Source organism: Oreochromis aureus, linkage group 22 (assembly GCF_013358895.1).
Source record: "Oreochromis aureus strain Israel breed Guangdong linkage group 22, ZZ_aureus, whole genome shotgun sequence".
NCBI lineage: Eukaryota > Metazoa > Chordata > Actinopteri > Cichliformes > Cichlidae > Oreochromis > Oreochromis aureus.
Genome location: NC_052962.1, coordinates 30,232,598 through 30,255,702, shown reverse-complemented (window position 1 = coordinate 30,255,702; position 23,105 = coordinate 30,232,598). Strand labels below are relative to the sequence as shown.

Here is a 23,105-nt window from a genome sequence, read left to right as displayed (position 1 = left end):
CAGATCGTTTGCTTTGCAGCTTCTGGATTTGTACACACAGCATAGCTGGAGTGATCCTCTCACTGACGAAGGAGGTGAGCTGAGATCGCACTTGTGCAGATACTAATTAAACATCCTGGACTCTACCTCTACATTTACCAAAACAGCTCCCAGGTCACTGCTTGCCCCTGCCAGATAAAGGACTAACAGCAGGCATGTGGTTATATCAATACCACATTTGGAGAGGACTGACATATGATGGAGCTGTTGGGCTATTATGCATTGACATTTCCAATGGGGGGGGGGGAGAGCCCTCAGAGACCCACGTTCAGCTCCACTTTAATCAATGTGCTCACGTTCCCTTCCTTTTAATCTCACATGGGGAAAAAACCCAGCTCTGATGCACCTTATTTGTTTATCAAAGTAAAGCCATCCTGCTCTCAGATAAAACTGGACGACGGCTGCGATCAACGAGAAGCACTTAAACGGAGAGCAATTGCTCGCTTCAGGATGAGAAATGGACTGTCGAATCCATCCCGAATGAACTGTTCTCTGTGAGTGAGAGCGAGGCAGATTTAATAGAAGCCCCAGTGCCTCCCGAGGAAGTCTAACACCTCTAATATGTGGATTTATTTTAGCATTAAAGCAGCCATTAATGCCAGACAGAAAAACAGAAAACCCTGCGCATATATAAAATATAACACCAAGAAAGTTAAGCTGTTCTAAGCAATTTGAGTTATAAGTGGGTTTTGTTGAACAATATAGTCAGAGTGCCAGAAAGGCTAATAATAATAATAATAATAATAATAATAATAACAATATACATGTGCAAACTAAATTTAACTGAATTTTCTTTTTTATAGCATGATATGAGGCTGAATGAGTGCACCTACAAGAAAGAAAGACAAATATTTGCAGTAATACTTCACTGATGTGTCGTTTACAAGAGGAGACGGTTATACATTATGGCTCAAGTAGATAAAGTCTGCATATTTCCTTCTGTAGACAGGTTATTGCACGGAATGAGAGATAAGTTAAGCAAAGTGTTGGCATAGAAAAGATATTGCAAACTGTTAGTGAAACCTCCCAAAGGGCTTCTTTCTTTGTGCTTAGACAGGTGTATTGCACACATACTTGATGTTGGAGGATCAGATATGAAACTCCTCATCTCAACCTCCCTCCTCCTCTCACATATTTGACAGCAGCACACGGAGGCTATGTCCCAAACCCAGAGGAGTTTAGTTTCATTATAACAATCAATAATTCAAAACCGCCTCCTTTTCATCAGTGCCAGCATCACAGATGTGACCCAAGTCTATTGGCTGTCTGCACCCCCATTCTGTCCCTCTGTAACACACACACACACACACACACACACACACACACTGTACACCTCCTCCCAACAGTCAAGTTCAGCAGAGGCATTCATTTTTAAAGCGCCTCTGTCACTGGTATTATAAAATAGCAAGTCTCAGCCCTGGTTGTAAGACCACTGCTGCAGAGCAGACACACATACACACACAGGGAAAAAAAAAGATAATGATTGTTATCTTCACCTTAAAGTGTTTTAAAGCCACATCAGAGCAAACTCAAACCATCCCAGTGCCCTGCACAGCAGCAGCTTGGATATTTACAGGCTAAACAGCAAACAAGGCGAAACCCGAGGCCATGTGGGGAAAACTCCTTACACGAGTGAGCTGGGAGAACTTCATAAAACTGCTTCCTCTGGTGTCTCAAAAGCACACAAGTGATTAGCAGGGAGTCAGGGCATGCACTGTGGAGGCCAACAATGTGGCAAGGCTAGAAGCCCTGCTTTGCTTATCCAAAATACAAGGAAACAATCCAGATTATGAAACTGGGAGAGTGGTGCTGGCTGCATGCCTAAAAGCCCACTTATACTTTCAGACATAATCTCTGAGTTTCTTTCATGTTCCCTTTCATTCCCTGACAATACAAACAAACGCCTTAACTATTCCCCGTGGGAGAACTTTTTTTCATATTATCCTCTTGCGCCCTGCTGAAGACCTCTGTACATTTACCTTTATATCTCTCCAGCACATCTTCATACGCCTGGGCGAACTCCTTCTCCTGTGAGTGGTTTGAGGGCAGCAGACCCGGTACGAACCCGGCCATGGTGGCTCACAAGCCGGCTTGTGAAGAAGAGAGGGGTCGGCCTGCAGACTACCGCAGTGACCCGGTCCGCTGGTGTTGCTACTGCTTCTGCTGCCCGTCCGGACCCCAGCTCCGGCTCCCTGTGCTTCCTTCTCCCTCCTCCGGTTTCCAATACAAACACCACGGTGCGTGAAACTAGTGAATATGATGCATTGGCGCACACCAAAAGCCCCGCAGCTCACTTCTGGAGCGCGGTTAGATAATCCTCAGGGACACTTGAGAGAATATAAAGGACAACAAAAAGCCTCAGTGAGCGTCTATCTGTGAAAATCTACTTAAATGAAGGTTACATAAACGCTATCTATCCATGACAGCCGTCAGTGTACGTGTGTGCGCGGGACCACACGGTCGCATCGCTCGGTGCGTTTCCTCCGGCCAGTCCCTCCTTAAATATCGCCTTCCACCCGGTGACTGCTGCTTTTTGTGCCTCCTGTGCGTGTGAGAGAGAGGGAGGGAGGGAGTATATCCTACTGACGGGGGGGCGTGCGTCTCTTTCCGTCCGGAGCTCCAAACCAAACCGTATCCGGGCTCGGGCTTCCTATCCGAGGCTGAGTCGGCGGCGTCCTGTGGATCCGAAAAGAGCCGGGCGAGCTCCCAGCATGCTTCCCAGCCGTAATGGCCGCTTCTGTCCGAGGCTTTGCGGCCCCTGGGTCCGTTTGAATGTGTGTGCGTGTGTCTCTCTCCCTCCTATGCTCAGGTTTCTCGGTCCTTCCTGCAGTGGCTGTCTTCCATCCCTCTCTACCGGCCGCGCCAGGAACCTCCGCCACAGGAATTTGTAGAGCCGGTAGGGAAGAGCTAGCTAGCCTAGCTGAACAGGTGGAAAATGGAGCTGGAGCGCCCTCAGACGGAGATAGTGGCTCAGTGACAAATCTTGTTCAGGTGTTTTAAAATATTGTTTATTATTTTCTACTGTAACGGACATTAAACCAGTTTACTAAAGCAATAACCCCCTGATTGAAAACTACTTGTAGCATGCTAACACTTAACGTTATTTTCCGTAACACTACTGAACTGAAAATCTATACCAGGGATGTCAAACTCATTTTGTATCGTGGGCCACATACAACCCCGTTTTTGTCAGACTAAATACATTTAACCCCATTTAATATAATAAAAAGAAGGGGAATTTCTTCTTTTTTCATTTTTACTCCAAGATGAAGAAATTCTGCTTCAGTAAATGAAAGAAAACTGTCGGCACAATTAACTAATGTGTAAAATTACAGAAAGTTCTGGTACCTCCTTTTCCCATTCACATTTATTCACATAGCGGAAAAAACAGGACATTTTCTCCATTTTAATTCTTATTGTTTATCTATTTACTTTGGTGTGGTATGAAGAGCCATGGTGGTCTTTATATGTAGGAAAAGCTGTAAAACCAATGCAAATACAGTTAAAAGTAAAAAATCTATGAGCTCATTCACAATTTCCAAAATAGTCCAGGGGCTCCATGGTCTTCGGTGGGCCGATTCTGGCCCCCGGGCCTTATGTTTGACATTTGTGATCTATAAGTTCTGTTCTAATTAAATTTGTCAGGTTTTAACATTTTGTTTGTTTGTTTTGCAAAAGGCACATACATGTTAAAGTCCCCCACAACTCAAGAGAAGTCCTTTTGTAATTTTATGTCTTTCTCTGATCATTTTTCAGCATAACTTCGAACTTTGTTTTTGTCATTTTGTATATTTTTCTGCTTGTTTTCAGTTTGTTTTTAGAAATCTTTTTGTCTTTTTGGTGGTTTTGATTTTTCCTTCAATAGTGATATTTTATTTCAGTTCCTTGTGTTCCTTGTTTTGAATCATTTTTTGTTTCCTTTTGGCTGTAATTTTCCCCCAGTTATTTTGTGTTTCTTTGTGATTGCTTTGAGTTTATTTTCAGAAGTCATCCTTCTCTGTGTAATCATTTTAATTCTCTATAGGTGTTTTTTTTTTTTTTTTTCAGTTTTGACCTTTTTGAGATGCATCTCACAAGCGTATAAATCGTTGTTTTCAGACTGTCGTATCTGAATCACTTCACAGTCTGTTTGTCATTTGTGTCTTTTTGCAGTTCCCTGATTTCACCCCCATAATCTAATATTAACAGAAGGTCTGTCTCAAAAGCTCCCTGATCCCTTGTGGTCCCTGCAGGCTTGTTCAGTAATTTCTCTACATTCATCAACCCCCAACTAATTGATCATGCATGAGGATTTGCAACCACAAGGCATTTTGGCCATGGTAGGTAGTCACTGTAATAACAAGTAGATGCATTTTGATTTTTTATTTCTGAAAAATTCTGCAAATAACTTGTAAAACACACTAAATAAACTCAAGAATGTTTAAAGGAGTGGACTGAATGAATGGAGCACAGTGCCATCTAAAGGCTAAGTAAACATACATAACCAGAAGCTCTGGCGAAATAATTAAATTTTAAATAACACCTTGTTAACAAGCGTTTAAACCAAAACTTATAAGCTTCTCCAGACACAGGAAACACAGTAAAACTAGGCAATATATTTAATTGAAAAACAGGCACACGTTATTGTTTGAAGCCATTAAACACGTATGTTAAGTAATCTGTGAGTCTGCCCTGTCCTGCTGTGGATAATCTCTCAGTGCCAGTGAGGTCACAGCCCATAAAGCAGCATCATTCAAATGGTGCAGAGATTATGTCATTTAATCCCACAAAGACACATAAAGATAACCTTTATGTAAATCACAATACCATCCCCATTCTGTCAGAAAACATACATTTATGTGGTTGGAAACTAGAGTCCACAGAGTAAAAGAGGTGGAGATGTCAAGAGTGGAGGCAGGTGTGGATTGTAGATGTCTGTCTGAAGTCAATATTAGATCGAAACACAAATAAAAGATGCATGAATGGCCCCACAAGGCAGATGACCAGTGACTGGGAAATCAAGAGCCAGATACATAAAAGGGCAGGAATGCAGCATATTTCCACTCATGTCTGCAGCCATGAATGGAAAGTAAATCACATAAAAAACAGTGTTTACGCCACCAGGTTATTCAACATGGCAATGAGAGGAAGAGCAAAGAAGCTTCCATTCACTGAATGTGAAACTCAGAGCTTTGCTGCTGGTGCTATTGGTGGTCTCAGTTATTACTTAAGGGAATAAAGTCAACAGGAGAGTGGATAACACAGCAGCAGCAGAGCAGCCACACATATGCACAAATAAATAGAAATTAAAATATCAGCATTATTGTTAAGTTCAGTATGCACATCATTAATTTACGATGCAGCCTGTGAATATAATGCATTTAAATATCTTCAATTTGCAAGGTTTTTTTGTTTTTAAGTGCGCACATTGAAAGTATCCTCCCTTCTTACCCTATAAATTCTAGATTACGTCTTTAGCTTAATACATGGATATCATTTGGACATGTATTGGGGCCCTATAAGGGCTTAAGTTTGGCTATTGCTTCCAGCACTTTCATCTGTTTTATTTTTAAAACACAGGTCCTAATCCTGTATTATGAAATAATTACAATTTTAACAGCATAAGGACCTGAGGCCACTCAGCTGTAATTTTTTTTGCTATTATTTGTTATTCAAATTCAGACTAAAAGGGATTTTTTCACTGTTCACAGACATAAAAACACTACATGTAGTTATGTCTTGATTTTACTTGTTCTATACTAAATGGAAATTTTTTAAGATCCCCAACCTTTTCTAGCAAATTTAGAAATTCCTCTATCTCCTTCTCTATATGAAGATGATTTCACATATTTTAGCCTTTTCTAATCAAATGAATGCAAATGGGAAGAATATGTGTATGTACTGAATACTGAAGTGTGTTTGAACGGGTCTATTTTACTGTCTGTCTTTCATGTGTGGGTCACGGCTGCGGTAACACGTCTGGAAGTAGCTGCATATCATCATTTACGTCATGCATGCACACATGTGTACTCAGAGATGAATTTAAACCACGTAACATGACAAAAGATAAAAGGAAAGAGTGAAAGTGGCAGTAAATAAACCAGCCTCAAAAGCTCATACAGCATTTATCATATCAGCGGTTCAATGACCCAGGAGCCATTCATACATCTTACTGTGACCCTCTTTTCCTTCCTTCCTTGAAGCCTTTAATCTCAACACATCATCAGTGAGCAAGGCCAACACCAACAAGCTGGCAGTCTCTGCAGAAATATACTGCTTTGCTGCATTGCAATAGCTCATTTCTCAAGGTAGCAGAATAAGTAGGAGGTCGCAGGTTAAATAAAAAAAATCCTATTTGTGCAAAAAGGAAAACGTTCAAGAGCTTTCCCACACCAAAGGAAATGTTGGTTCATTATAAAAGCATCACTAGTCTGGTTTAAAACACCTTAAGCGATTTAGAAAAGACTAATTTCTTTATAATAATTACACCAAGATATTATCAGTTTCAAAGTGAATAATTAGATTTGTCTCTCTGCAGAGATCTGACCCCATCTTTCATTATTCTAACATCCTGTTTGTGTCTCCTCACCCTGCCTCTCCCTCATTACAGGACTGACACACATCACATTAACATTACCCCAGTGATGTAAACACAAACAGACACTTTAGGGATACGGATCTGGCACCCTCTGTATCTACAGGAAGTCAAGGGAGATGAATCCAAAATGTGAGAACTGAAAGAAAAACATTCCAGCAGATGTTGTTGTCTTAAAAAACAAATAAACTCGGGCTAATGTGACTCTGGTCTCATGGTCCCGTCGTTTCTTTTGTACTTCACAGCATTGAACAGCCAGAGAAAAACATCTTTCACTCTCTATAAAGTACAGACAGAGTTTCACTGATAAAATGAGAAAAAAGCAGGTGATTCCTCCTAAAAATGAAACAACCTGTCAGTGTGTGAAACCCTTATATCTCCGTCTAGTGGTGGAGAACGGAAATTACAGATGAGTCAGACTTGGCCTGAATGACCTCTTGTTTATGTTTCTCCACTTGTATGTTTTCATCTTCACGCCATGATGTGTATTAATAGTAAATACATAAGCGTGAACATAAATAAAAGTAGTAAAATATGTGTTCAAGTGTATTTTTCACTGTTTTCTTCCTGCAGTGCGAGTCTTCTGCATGTGTGTTTGTTAGCATGTGTATTGTTGTGTGTCTGTGCTGCATGCAGAGTCCAGCTGCACTGTGAATGTGCCAAAAGTACACAAAGTCCTCGACACAACAGCATGACCAAACACCTCAGCTGCAGAGCTCCACCTCGCCTTCTAACTTTAACGTCAGCCACAAACATTTCACACAGAAACCTCTCTGCTGCTTTCCTGCCTATTCATGAAACATCTAAAAAATGAAAGCTAACATCAAACAGTCTGATCTCATTATCCACGCTTGCATTTTTGTTTGAATTACTTCCTAATAATGCAGCTGAGCGCCCTTAATAACCAGCAGAGAGATTAAATCAAATCTATTGTGAGTGACTCGGATTTAAGTTAAGACTCTTTACAGGGTCTGACCTTTGCTCTACTGTTTTGACTTTCACAAATAAACAAATTCAATCACAGATAAAAATGCATTTAAAAGATTATAACAACAAAGCATGCGTATAAACTCTTAACTGGTTCAAGTGTAATCGGTGACGTCTGGAATCAGACGTTTCCAATCATGCAATGAGAAAATATGAATGGCATGAGAAGCAGTTTAATGCATCTATTTTGGGTAAGTGCTTTAGCTTTGATCCAAATACTTGTAGATTCATGCAAGTAACCACTTTAGCTTATCCCTTATTAATTTATAAAGACTATTACTCCAAAATGTGATTATTTAAAATTGTCTCGACGGATGAAAAGAATGTGGATGTATAACACAGGTTTTCTTATGTTTCAGTTTCATTGTAACATATAATTTAAAAAAGAACAGATTTAAATGTGTCTATAATATTTTTCTGTAAATGAATAGATTTAGTGTCTTAATTGAAAACACGTTTAACGTGCTGCTGTTACAATCTTCGTTGGTTCTGAACCTTTGACCCCATAAGACCAGAAATTAATCCCAAGAGATGACACTGCTAAAAACGTCTGTCAAGTTTATTTATAGTTTTATATTCAGTTGATTTCCAGACCAGCAAGTATCTTACAGTACATGACATCACAGATCTATCACAATCACACTCTAAAACACATTTTGTCTTAAGAAACCAGACATCACGAGCTCTTGGTGCATCTTAAAGTATACCCTGCTTTACTGCCCATTTTACTCTAAATTAACCCATCACTGACAAAATGAACATCATGTTGTAAGAAATATGACTTTAAACTGGTGACTGAGACCATAAATTTAACAGAAAAATGTTTACTGTGGTCACAGAGTAAGATAGAAATAGAACTAGTTTCCAATATATTTTTTGTACAGTTTGACCGCTCTTTGCAGTCGGAGGAGTTGCCCCCTACTGGACACTGGAAGAAGTACAGGTTTAAGGCATTTGTGCATTGGCAGGTCATGAACAGTTTATAGCAAAGACACTATCTACTTGCTTTCCTCCCCAAAAAAGGAAAAAAGAACCTGTAAAACTTTATAGTGCTCAGAGGGTGTAGCCTACTGGCACATCACGACCAACCGAAAAAAGTTTGTTGGGTGGTGCTTTTTTCTTTTTTAAACTCACTTTTATTTCCCCTTAGTCTCCTTGCTTCATTCTCTTCCTTCTTTCTTTACACCAATCCTATCTTGTCCTTCTCTTTCTGTTTTAAGCTCCCATCTTTACTTCTTTCTCATTCATATCAGTCATTCTCCTTTTGTTTTTCCGTCTTGTTCCTTCAGCTCATTTCTCTTTCCAAGTCCTTTTTTTAAGTTGTCAGTGCTTGTCTTCATCCTCCTGTTAATCATTCTCTTCTCTGTGTTATGACCTCCTTCACCCTCACATCTATTCACAAAGTCACCCTTTCTTTCCCCTCTTTAAATTCTCCCCCTCTCTCTCCTACTCTATTTCTCTCCTCTCTTCATTACTTTCTAAACTCCCACGATCATTCACTCCTTGGTCTCTCTTTCCCTCCTTTTTTCTCCACTCCAAATTAAAATTCGGACACTCTCTCACTCCTTAGCTATTTGTTTTGCGCCCCTTTTATATCCAGTGCCAGTCTCTCTCACCCCTGCCGCCATTGCTTCTCCTAGCCTTGCATAACCATGGAAACAGAGTAGACCACGTCACCATGACAACAGGGGAATAGCCAGGGCCTTGAGCCGAGGCTTCCTTTCAGTTTGCCTGCAAAAAAAAAGAAAAAATGCAGCAGGCAGGATGGCGGACGCCTAAGTTACATGCAGGCAAAGACATCTGGGGTCCTGATGCTCATATGCATAAATTATCACTGCTGCTGCCTCACTTACACTCAGCAAGTGTATCACACATGCCTTCTTCTGTGTCATTTCCTTTCTTATTTTGTTGTGCAAATAATTTCCAAACAATCCTTTATTTGTTGTATCTCTCCATTACTGCATCTCCATGTAAGTAAAACAAGAAAACCTGGATGTTCAGCATTCATGAGGAATTTTGAAGTCAGAAAGCCTTTTTTTGTGATTTAATTGGGTGTGATGTAATTACGTCACAACCAAAATCTGAAGAAGAGTAGCAACTCTTGTGAAAATATGCACAAAAACTTCCTTCTAGTTACAAGAAATTAGATTATACAGAAATATATAAGAAAATTATCCCATTTCTAACTTAATTTCTGACCTCAGTAAAAACTTTCCTGATGAATCAGTGGTATCAGTTTATGGTTTTAAGTCTTACTTAATACAACTTGATGTTTAGTTTGTAATTTATTGTCCAATGAAGAGTAAAAAAGATGTTAAAGCCACCTTATGATTGAAAAGTCAGCACACTATGGGTATGCAGTGCCCTGAGGTTAATGCAAATCAGAAACAAAATTACAAACACAAAGATGGGAGATAGCACATTAGCTATGACCATCTTTTATATACAGTCTATCTAAGACTAACAAACTACTTTTAAAATATTTTTATTCTGGTCTGTGTTCATCTGTTTACAGCCCCCGATTAGTTCAAAATGTAATTTGGTGGGAAAATACTGAATTTTCACTCACGTACACAGAAAAACTAGCAGCTGTTGGTCGGTTTCATTGACATTCAGATTCAGCAGACAGGCAGTGCAACCCAAAGTGTCTGAATAACAGAGTCCAGTCACTACAGCAGTGTCTCTCTTTATCCTCTCCAGTATTCACAAAGCTCCTAGTGTTTCCTCCTCTCGCCCTCCACTTCTTCTGCCTGCTCTTTCTTCAGATGTGTGGGGATGCAAATTTTCCCAAAATAAAAATGGATATTTTCCGAGAGAAAAGAATACCGTCTTCCTAGCACTACATCTCTGTGCTGCGTGTCCTTATTCTGTATGAATATGTTGTCATGGGGCTAAACTGTGTGGCTTATAAGCAGGCTAATATATTCACATTCTGACCTCTGTTTGACTGGAAATTGAGGTCAGTGTAAACACGCCGTACAGATTATTTAAAATGTAAAATCATCACAATAGGCTTCACACGCCTGAGCGAGCACTGAACAAGCCTGGGAGATACAGGATGTTACCAGAAGCACAAGCTATAAATGAAAGCCTCGGCAGAGTGAATTCGACAGCGTCAGTATTACAGAGACACTCGTGCTCTGCTAGTCACATCAAACCATTTAGCAGACAGGATACAGAGCATACAGGATATACAAGTGTACAGCATGCTTTATTCAGCAACAAGAACTTATCAAAGCTGACTGGGGGAAAGTACAAGGGGCAAACACAGACAGACAACCATTAACATTTAAACCTAAAACTATGTTGGATGACCAGTTAACCTGACATTTACATCTCTAGATGGTCACTAGGTTTGGACCCAGAACCTCCTTTCTGTGATGAGCCAGTGCTTACCACCGCATATTTCCACTCTATCATTTGAATGGACTGAAGAAGCTTCCGTTAGTCACATGATTTCTGATCAAAATAATTTCTCCTTTAAAATATTTTAATGCCGGACTCAACATAGGGTGCAAAAGGAAACAACTGTGGATCAAGACAGAGGAGAAAGTATTTTGCACAAGTAAAACCATATAAATTCACACCAACATGAATCAAAAAACAAAAACAATGTGAAACAGGAAAAAACTAAAAGTCACACTAATCAAGACAAGAAGAGATGCAGAAAGAACGACATTAAGAAGAACAGACAGGGAAACAGGGAAACTACCACTAATAATAATCTAAATATAGCAGGATAAGAGAGACACAAGAAGAATACTAATATCTCAAAAATGATAGATAAAAAAAATAGATGATGAACTCAAGGGGTAAAACCAAAAACTGAACAAAATCCGGACCATGTGCAGAAGCATAGCAGAAAACACAGACACAGCTTCAAACTGGGACTTCACTAACCTGTCAGTGAAATCTTGTTGGTTATGTCTACTTTTAATTTACAGTCTTACATATTACTGAATCATCGGCCCATTTTATATCAGGACCCTGTAGTCCTGTGATTTTTTGTTCCACAGTAAAGCTCTTTATTGTCTATAAAACACATAGAACACAGTATAGGTACACACTTTACGGAGTGGTAACAGGCAGTTGAGAAGTAACTGTAGTGCTCTGTACTGTTTAACTGCATTAAAAGAGGCTTACAACTACTTTTTGTCCCCCACACCCACTGTATGTGTTTTTATTTAGCTGTGCAAAATGTCTTTGGATCTCCTTTAACCTTCTTGGGCTTTAAAACAAAACAAAAAGAAAAGAGTTGTATTGAGTTAGATGTTTGGGTTTATAAGATCAGTTGCTTTTTGTGGCATTTCTCTAACTTCACAGTGAGTCTGGACATAAACTCAAATGTTTCGTTGGCAGGTGGAGAGAAAAATGCCACACAGCAGACTTTGGCAGTGTTAGTTAGGTGTTGCCTGTGTTTCAGCCCCAGGGTGGTTTGTGGCGACGCCAACATTAACTCGACTGCTACCTGCTGCCGCCAGAACTGAATGATCTCCACGCAATCGAGTCTGACTTGCTGACTCACCCGCAAGGCACTGCCAGGAAAGCTCCAGGTCTAAGTGTTTGGTTTAATAACTGGAGATAATAATCCTTAAATGTTTTTAACCTTTCCCAGCTCTTCTCTCTACACGCACACATGCATGCACTCTAAACAACCGTCTGCACAGCTGTGAATTTCAACTACATGATGCATGTTTATCCAAAAGGCATGAAAAAGTGGAAAAAGCCATCCTCGTCAAGTGTTCATTAAATACATATGAGATCATTTGTATTTCTTCCTCACATCTGAGAGGAAGAAATCTGAGGGAAAAGTGGCCTCAAAATGTAAAAGATGCGCATAAAATTAACCATAAACTAAATTCACAGTGTGAGCAACTCGAACTTACAAAGACATTTTTTTTCCTTCATTTTCTCTGCTTTAAAAGAAGAACTGTGATGATGATGATGATGATGGTGGAACTAACATTTAAACATCATGTGCTGTGACTTTACTGCATGTAGTTTTGATCATCTGTAATAAAATGATGACCAGAGAACATAAAAGTGACGCCAGCTCTCTTAAACCCGTCTCCAGCAATAATGAGGATTCCACATCTGTCCTCAGATCTGGTTGTAATTAGACGTGTAACAGTAACAAAAAGGAGAACGCTTATATCGGTTAAGTTATATTGTGATTAAGGCTCAATAAGTGATTCTTGAAGTTTTTAGTTCTGTATTTTTGGACTTTTTAATATCACTGTTTTGCAGTAAAGCTGAACACAGTGAATGTTACTTAAACTGGACATGTGTTTTAGGAGCTGCTAATATTAAACATGGCTAATCTGCAAACAATGAGGTCAGTGTACGTCCAAGGAATATCTGTGTGTGAGTGTGAAACACAGATATTTTTTCTACTCTTGGCTCTGTATGATGTCAGAGACGGGATATCCCTCATATGGTCATCTCCGTCACACTGCTGTGGCTGTGAGCACAGATGCCACCTGTTGTTCAAACCTTCTGTTTATGTAGGGCAGCCAATCAGAAGGATGTTGCCTTAAAAAGGGAGGAGCTAAAACAGTTTCAGACAGTGGATAAACTGCTCTCAGGCTCAGGGAAATCAGGATTATTTTGAACTGTGACTCATACAAAGCTAGTCTACTAAAGTCCATAAATATCTATAAATGTATTTATTTATTTTCTTGTTTTACCTTTACTTATTAGTTGGTTCCTGCTGTTTTCATGATTGTGTCAAATTGTATTTCACATGACATTATTCACAGGTTTATCCTTTAACCACACGCTGCCTTCATTTCACCTCCTTTTGATCTGTTATCCTTATTTCAAAAGTGATGCATGTGTAGATGTGTGCATGTGAGAGCCATACACTTCTAACACGCACTCTCACTTACCTAGTGTACAAATTTAATTTCCCTTTTGCTCTTTGTCATCTTCCTTTCCTCCACAAAGCCTAACTTTATTTTTACTTGGCAGGAAACACTGGGCTTGTTCAGATAAACTCATTATATACATACAGACACCCACTGTCTTCACACTAACATAAAAACAAGTAAACACACATGGTCCTCTGTTCTGTGAAACTGGATTTAACATAAGTGAATTAAGTACATTAATAAAAAATAAAAGGTCTTTAATGGGAGCTCTACTGCAGCGTCAGGCTACAGATTCCTTTCTCCAAACATTTGCTGACAGATTTAGGAAGGACAAGAAAGTGAAAGCTTCTCTTAAAACAGCCATAAAAGTATCTGACGGGCTTCTCTTGTGAATGGAAGAGACTCTAAAACATTAATGTGGGAGGCCTTGAAATGGTTCCAGGGCAGGAAATATCCCAAACTTTCTCCATGTCTATGCTGTAAGAGTATCAGCACTGAGATACAAATGCGAGACACACACACACACACACACACACACACACACACACACACACACATGCAGAGTGATCCGTCTCTCTTGACCTGATTGTGCTGATGATATGAACTCCTTCACCCTGCCCTGACCTACATGCTGTTTCCATGTCTGTAACATGACTTTCACTGCCTCTTATCGCCTCCATGCTTCAACATCCCAACCAACATATTTCCTCACAGAACAAGTCCAAACCTCACTGGAAGAATGTAAACAAATAGCATGGGTGTGTACGTAACATCTTTGCTTCTCTTAAAAAATTTAAGCTATTTATGAAAGAAGATGATTAGATGATGTCATTAAATTGAACATAAATGTAGAAATCACAATAAATGAATAATAGATTAATAATAACGATAAATCATTTAAAATCCTCAGTGGAACAGAAGCTTGCTTTCAAAAATAATGGCACTGTGTGTTGCCAAATGCAAGTTAGCGATGCTGAAAGTGTTATTGATGATGTTAGTGCAGCTTAAAACTGGTGCGCTGATTATAGAAGCAATAAATCTGGCTTCTTGAGGTTTCTGGAGCGCCCGCCTTTTATGGGTTTCGATTATAGTCTCAAAAAAACAAGGAGAGTGCAAAGTGAAGGCATTAAGAGAGTATAATTCACTTTGAGAAGACACCTCCTGACTGGTAATCGATATTCTGTTGTCAAAATAAATATTGAAAAAAATCAAATATACTTTCTATATTGATTTGACCTAAAAGTAATTTAAGGAAACTGATAAGATTAAGAAAAGTGTGATAAGAGAAAAAAATGTAGGTTGCAAAATAATCTAAAAATTGCTTGTTATTGGCAGCCGTCCTGTTGTTGATAAGATGCTGTGATTGTTGCCTCATTGGAGAGCTGTTGCGCTGCTATATGATGTGCTATGATCTGAGTTTCACCTACTGCTGGATCAGCTGTAGGCCAGCAGAGTTATAGAGCATGCTGACGAAGCTGGAGGCTTTACTGTCCATCCACTGAAGTGCATTTATATAAAAGCCTCAAACTGAAAAAATAAGCACAATTATTAGACGACATCAGAGGGGAAAGCCACAGATGAGCCCACTTTTACTTCATTTCCCTCAATTATCAAACTCAAGGTCTCCTCTTCTCTGTATTTAAAAAAAGAGAGAGCCATCAGCGTGCTGCCAGTGTCTCATTACGTGAGCAGGGGAGCCCCGGCTTCTCTAGAGAACTGAGTAACCTACATTTCTCCTCCATCTTCTGTTACCACAAATACGAGAGGATGATACTGGCTCCTGACTTTGACATGTGATCCCTGCACGTAGGAATGCACACAATGAAAATGAGATTAAGCTCATCTCTGCTGCCTTCACATGACAATGAAACTAAGCGTTTTCTTGTATTCAAGGTTCATGCTGCTCACAGCTCTTTATTGACATTTACTAACCACCATTATTAAAACCGATAACTAAGAAAACAGTGATTATTACATCTGAGTGTTACACGATAACACTTTTAATAACAAGCTGCAGACGTCTTTATCCATCCCACAAATAAAAGACTAGAAATTTCTTCTCATTTCTTTGACATTTAAGGAGATGAGGCCTTTTTCAGAGGATGCTTAATGACAGCTCGAAAGAAGCCCTGTGATTAGTGAAAATGTCAGTGTGCATGTGAGAGTGGATGCATGAAGAATAATTCACGACAAGAAGAAAAAAACCTCTTTGCAGAGATATTTAGTGATAAAAAGACAGATAATATGAGAGCGACGTGTTTCCTTTTAAGAGTCTTTTCAGTAACAAAAGGTTGGTCCAATGTCAGCTTTTCTACATTAGAGCTGTAGATGCTCTGCCTACGCAGTTCTTATTACTTATTGATTCAAGTCTGTTAATACAAGGGACTGTAAAGCCTATATCAGTAATACTCAACTTACCACCAATGGATGGCCTAGAGGTGACACAGGAAGTTTCAACAAAGATACAAACAGGAGGAGAAACTATACATGACTGAAAACCTAAACTCAAGGAACTCATCACGAGGCCAGCTAGATGTAGGCACAGTGGGTAAACTAAACTACAGAACTGTGGAAACACTTGGTGTGTGGCAATAATTATGAACGATGATATGTCACACTGACAGGAGGTAAATACACTGAGGACACTTAAGTTATGAAATATTTTCAAAATAAAATAGGGAACAAAAGGTAACCAAAAACTCTGGAACTCTGGAACCGTTTTGGTTGTTTATTCATTTTATTTGATACATATATCCATCCATCCATTTGAGCCTGAGTCACTGGGAGCCAGCAGAAGTGCAGACTTCCTTCACCCCAGCCAAATCTTCCACTTCCACTGAGTCGTTCCAAAGCCAGCTGACAGATATAATCTGTCCAGCATCCGGGAGGCGTCTTGATCAGATACCTTAAAAACCTCTATTACTTGTATATTTCTTTATTAATTGGTCCCTGACCTACTGTCATTTTGCAAAAGCAATTCCTGAGCAAAGCAAACTGAATGTCTCCATGCTGCTGACAATCCTTATATTTTATGTTTTGTATAAAGCTTCATTTTGATTGGAAATGACACACTACAGCCATTTTCTAAATTTCTTATCCAACCATGACATCAGGGGCTGCGCTGCACCCTAATCCCAGCTGACACAGGGAAAGAGGCAGCAAACACCTAATCCGTGACAATGGCAGGGCTAAATACAGACAATCATTCATGCTCACATCCACACCTTGCAGTCAGCTTTGAAATCTCCAATCAATCTCACATGTCAGGATCCAGCTGACCAGGAACGTTCAAACTAAGAACCTTTGATGTGCAACAACAACACGGGTACTGCTTTCTTTTTTTTGCTTTGCTCCTGTCAGTTTTAATGTTCCATCAGAGTGCATTTTACAGCAGTTTTCATTTTCCCCTTGTAGCACTCAATCTTATGGCGCTAAAAGCTTCGGGGTTATCAACTAACGAACGCTACAAACCAGACACATATATTTAAAGAGGACTTAAAACTGTGGTTATCCAAACTCAGCCTTCATTGAATCACAAAAAAGGCAAAAGAAAGAACCTCGGACAGAACCAGGAAGAAGCAGAAGACAGACATAGTAACACTGTCGTCTCTTATGCAGCAGATTTTTCATAGAAACTCAGAAGATTTTTCTCAGAGCATGACGTCCCAGCACACTTCAGACCCAGCAACACCCTCAGACACAAAATGAACAAAGCAGGTAGTGTATACTGTGCAATGCAGTGAGGAGTGCTCAGACCTTTACACAGGAAGAACCAAACTCCACAGACACATGGCACAACACAGGAGAACCAGCTCACACATTGACCCATGTAACCGTAAGAGCTAACAGGATGTTGGGAGGCAATGCCTCACCAACGACCCTGTGATGGCAATGACCCATGCCATGATTCACTTTGGCTCATGATTACAGAGTTGGTCAATGACTCTCAGGACCACCTGCGACAGGACAACCCCACTGTGACTTTAATACGTTGGACTCCACATCTGCTTTTTAGAAAAAGCTTCTTGAATAAGAGTTGAAAAACAAATCCAGCAGCCTTCATTTCAGTTGCTTGCCTGGAAGACTGAGAAACTACACAGACACCAAAACTGATCAATCAAAAGTGGTGCTGAAGCTTCTGAAGACCTCTCTGGATATTTTCCCTCCTTCATGAAAGCCCCACTCTGCTTTTATAGCGTTCAATCAGCAAAATTCTGCCTTTTCACCATCTCCTGGAAGCTTCCCTTGAGTGTTTCTCAAAGGCAGAAAGATAAAGTATTACATTTATCAACTCACCTGCAACCCGAACCACCGCCCTCTCTGCTGGGTCCAACACTGAATCCTGGCTCTTCCTCTTCTTCCTCTCATGCTTGGACAGGTTCCATGGCAAAGTGTCTCCCGGTGGGCCCACAAGTCCTGATGTACACGGGGATAACGACCCCCCTGAACGCTCGCTACGGAAAGACGGCTCGCTGACGCAGGAGCGCTCGCTCAGAGTATCATCATCCGAAGACTCCATCTCCGCTTAGGGCTGCAGGGAGGACAAGGAAGGAGAGGAAGGATGGTAGGAGGAAAAAGGGATGTGGGAAGGGTGGTAAGAGAAAAGAGGTCAGAAAAGAAGGACAACGTGGAAACACTCGATAATTTATTGCTTGCTTAAAGTGTGATCACGCAGGGGTCATGAATGATGCAAAGTTGTAACATAACAACAGTAGTAATGTAGCAAGACAGATGAGAGAAATGAGGACGGAGAATGAACAACTGGGTTAAACTAATCATTGTGTCCAGATGATAGCTTCAGTGTTCAGGAAGCTGCAGATGTGCAGTGACAGCTGGATGGAAGTGAAACAGCAGCTCTGAGAAGAAGACGACACACACGGCAGTGGAAATGTCTGAGGCGTGCTCGAATAAACAACACATGAAAGATATAACTTTGAGATACAAATGAAATTTCATCCTTAGCTTCAGTTGATCAGAATGCATAAAGCGGACCGCTTGCTTTACCCTCTTAAATCGCTATTTATGTGCTTTGACAGACACATAAATAATGCACAGACTGCTTCTACAACACGGAGGCACGGTGGTGCAGAGGTTTGAACTGTGCCTCACAGCAAGAAGGATCTGTGTTCGAACCTTGTGATTAGCTGATGCTTTTCTATGTGTTTACATGTTCTCCCCGTGTCTGCATGGGTTTCAGCACTCTGGCTTCCTCTCAGAGGCCAAAGATGGTATCATGTGACATTAACTGGCCATAGATGTAGTTATCCAATCACAGTCCTAACACTGTTGACCTGTACATCACCTCTTGGATGGATGCTTCTAAAATAGATGTGGTCCATGTTCCTACATTACTGAAAAAGCTTCTTATTTTGTACATTTTGTGGATTTCTTTACCCCACATGGCATTTTTGCATCTATTATTAAAAAAAAACATCTTTCAAGCTTTTTAAAAACACAATTTTCTTCAAAGTTGTGGGTGCACTGACAAATTGCTTAAATGGGAACTCATTCCAAAATGTTATTTATTTATATTTTTCCTCTATCTTAGAGTGCTCTTTATAAATCGAGATAGTTTTGGTGTAAGTTGCCCGGTTTTGGAGATGTCAGCTGTAGAGATGTCTCCGTTTTCCTGATTACAGTGGAACTCAGTGACAGTCGCTTTGTGGTGCTCAAACTTTTGATAAACTCAGCACTAATGTTTCTTTCCAAAAATCATGACCAGATTGCACAAACAAGCTTGTTGTGAGCAGACTCACACTGTTTCCCTTTGGCTGAATTAGACTGCCAGCTACATCACAGCGCTGAAGCATCTATCCGTGATGAGGGGGGTCATGCTCCTGACAGCATAAACACTGATGCTGTCCTCCCTCAGCTGAGCTGTAAGGTTACAGCTACATTTACAGCCCCTGGACAAACACAAAGATCATGCAAACTTGCACCATAGGGCACAAAAAGAGATAGAAGCTGGTGTAATTGCTCCAGTTTGGGCACAGACCAGTTTTTATAGATATATGGAAGATTCCAGGTGTGATGGAAGAAAGTCATCTCTGAGCTGAGGTGGGGGGATGGGAAACAGTTCAGCAGGCTGAGCAGAGGCAGTGATGAAAAAGGAGCAGCGAGATGAGATTTTAAAGTCTGAGTAGTGTTTCTATTTTTAAAGAAGAGTCAATATGCAGCAAGACAGAAGAGAGCCTTTTCCTTTGTCTTCGTCTCGCTTTCACTCCTTATACCTTCTCACGTTTCTACACTTCTATCTGTTGCTCATCTCCACTCTTTAGCCTACCTCTCTAAAGCGAATTAGGGTCTGCAGGCGTCACACACACAAGAAGGAAGTGTGTGTGTGTGTGTTTGTAGGACTCTGGAGACCCGATGAACTGATCCGTCCATCTCAGCATCAATAAATCAATAACTGTAAACTCAGCACACCTCTGTTCTGAGAGAATGAATTGCCTTATATCAGCTCTTATATTTCAGCTCCACAGGGAGTCCCGGCAGTTCAGCAGATTACTCTGTGCTGAGGATAAAAACGGGGGACAATAATATCAAATGCAGCTGAATGCATGAGAGAGCAGCAGGATGCCAGCTTGTTATTGTGAAAAAGTACATAAAAGTACAGGTGTTACTAACAGCACTAACAGCAGCTTTGTTCTAATCAAATGAGTCTGTGGATTGTGCCTAAAAGCAGAACCCTGAAACTTAAAGCAGCTAAATGGAATTCAGCCTCATCATTTATGACATTTCCTCCCCTCGTATATCAGTGCAGTGGGTAAAATATGCAGACTTTGACCTCAGCAGTAACTATAAAGTGGACTCAGCACTTTGAGGAGTATAAATTATGGCAGAGTTGTTGTATTTGAATGCACAAATAAAATGTGGTTTCTTGTTTATGTCGATGTTTATTAGGGGATATTTTGATGATTTTAAACAAGAGTAGAGTAAAGCCTAATCTTTAAATAATTAGAGATGACATATTACTTTTATTTCCTTGTTTTCAAAAGCCCGCCAACTTCACTAGACAGGGACACTGTTTGTTTTACAGTTCATCCACCAACAGTTAGAGCTAAAAGCGAACACTGCGACCTCTGAGAAATTCTCCTCAGCAAACAATCGGCTTAACCCTCAAAGTGTTGCAGATTGTCGCTGAATAACTTCTGCTGGCTGCCAAAGACTTCGTCACAGTAGATCTGTGTTTACCCCCTCCATGCTGTAGCAGACTAAACTGTGGAATGACCTGAGAGGTGGTCACAGAGTGGGAATGATTCACTGCACGACGTGTGAGTCCAACACAACGGCTGAGATTTCCATCTGCTCCGCTGCTGCCAAAAATCCTCCTCCTCCTCCACCTCCTCTGACTGGCCTCTGGCTAAACCGCTGGCTAAACCCCACTTCCTGAATCCGTCTGTCTCCCCAGCAACGCCGCGAGGAAGAGGTTAAATGCCTTCCCAGAATTCTCAGCGACCTCACTGGTGTATAGCTGTGTGTGTAAGTCTGGTTCCCTGCCGCTTGCTGACAGTGAGTCAGTGCCACTGCAACAAGCGGTTTTATAAATAGAGCCAGAATTGAGGCTTCAAAGCCGCACCGTGTCATTACAGCTCCGTGAAGACAAAATGAGAACTTTGAAGAAAAAGAAACTACCGGGAGGAGAAATGCGAGCAAGAGCGAGCTCACTCCTTCTGTGATGAGACCCTCACCAAGGCGTTTTTACTCACAGACACAGCTTTCCTCACTAAGACCATCAAACAAAAGCACACACACAGTTTGGTGAATTCCAGCCAACAAACTTTAAAATATACACTGAAAAGGGGCCATCACAGGTTAATTTGAGCCCTAGTTTCTCAAAGGTGCTTAACTTAATCATTGCTTTCTGACACACCAACTGTTTAATCTTTGCGACGTGTTTACAGAAGAATTACCACCTTTCGGGTGTACACCTCAACCAACCAGTGAAGTTACAGGTTGCCTCTCTTCCTGTTCACACCCACATATCATACTTTTATATGGAAGATTTTGAAGGAATTTAATAGGTGGCCAGAAAAGATTTGAGTCACCAATTTAATATCTGGCCAAACATGCTCACAATTGGCACTTCTTAATAAAAGTCAGAGTTTTATGTCGTATTATTTCGTCATGGTGAAGAAAACTATCGAACTTTTAGAAATAAAAATCAATTTATATTTTTTCCAGTGAGACATTTGTGCACATTCTGTTAGAATTATTGTAGAAATTTGTGATTTATGGTTAAATATGGGGTTTTTCTGTAAAGTGACAGTGACCTTTAACCTCTGCTCACCAAATTCTAATCAGTACCTTCAGTCTAAGGTACTCAGGTGATGTGCTGCCATGATTGTTGCTGTCATTAATCACTGGTCTATGCGTCTTCACTCCATGAGAAGCACAGGTCAGTGATGAGTCCCTGCCACTGCACTCAGCTCTGGGTAATCTGCTCCAAATCCCTGCAGGAACATCCATTCCTCTGCATTTCTGCCTCTGTGCCCTTGGGCCTTACCTCCTTCCTATTAAACTTATTATATCCCATTAATTATGATTTAAAAAAGCAAATGACCAGCAACATGTAATCCAAACACAGAGAGGCCAGCAGGTTCAAACCCAGAACCTTCTTGGTGTAAAGCGCTAACCAACACATCATCGTGGTTAAAAAAGTCTGATTATTAAAGGTCATCAAAACTAACCCTTTTCTTCTCTAACTGATTTGATTTTAGATTTTCAGTTAAACATTTTAGACAATCGATATAAAAATATGCCCCAGATTGAAAGTATTTAGTAGATAATTTTTGTTATTAGTTTCACAAATCTACTAACTGGTATATCTAAGAAGTATCATGCAACTCTGAAATAACCCACAAATGTTCGTTGAGTCTGAATAAATGTCTTTAAATTATTTGCCTGGTTTAACAAAAGTCAAAAACATCCCATTTACACTGATACAAAAGAGAGAAAAGCACGGAATGGTTAAACAACGCTGTTGTTGCTTAGGTTTTCTATCAAACAATAATACTGTAATACATGCGTATTTATATACAATATATAATATATATATATATAATACATATTTGTATATATAGGATATATATACACGCAGAGCCTTAGGCCTCTTCCTGTGACAGAGTGTAGCAGTTCAATCAAACCAAACAAAGGTACTGGATGGTTGACTGGCCTGATTTATAACTCGCAGCCAGGATTTACATGGACACGGTCTGTTCCCACAGCTTAGTCTCAGCAGCGTGTGTGTGTCTGAATGTGTGTGTGTGCGCTGCAGGAAACAAAAGTAACATAAAACAGAGAGACTGTGACAGAGATGTAGAGTGAGAAAGAGCGACGAGGGAAGACAGGAAAAGAGATTTGAGGAGCGAGAGAAATCCAGACATTTGCAGACTAACGGTCGTAACTGCCGGTGAAACTCTCGTCTCTTCAGGGCGGCATTCCAGCATGGTAACATGATGAGAGTTTCACTGACATTCATGCTCACTGGACAAAAACAATCCCTGACACACACCGTAACATAAAGCCACCAAACAAGAAAACACAACTGATTAACATGTGACTCATGTTGTACATCCTGCAAAATCTGGGAACCTGCATGCTCCCAACTAACCCAGTAAAAGCTGAAACAACCC

General features: G+C 40.3%; 1 protein-coding gene across 5 annotated transcripts in view; it reads right to left on the bottom strand.

Annotated features, from left to right (window-relative positions):
• macf1a (microtubule actin crosslinking factor 1a) overlaps positions 1 to 23,105 on the bottom strand; it is a 238,281-nt gene that overhangs the window by 209,310 nt on the left and 5,866 nt on the right. For 3 of the 5 annotated variants that reach the window (XM_039605406.1, XM_039605412.1, XM_039605413.1), the window contains exon 2: positions 17,767 to 18,001. In XM_039605406.1, coding sequence (XP_039461340.1) covers positions 17,767 to 17,989 — 223 coding nt within the window. In that variant the 5' untranslated portion in view covers positions 17,990 to 18,001. Of the gene's footprint in view, positions 1 to 2,018; positions 2,556 to 17,766; positions 18,002 to 23,105 lie in introns of those variants that run through there. The other 2 variants (XM_039605407.1, XM_039605408.1) reach the window with 2 other exon arrangements.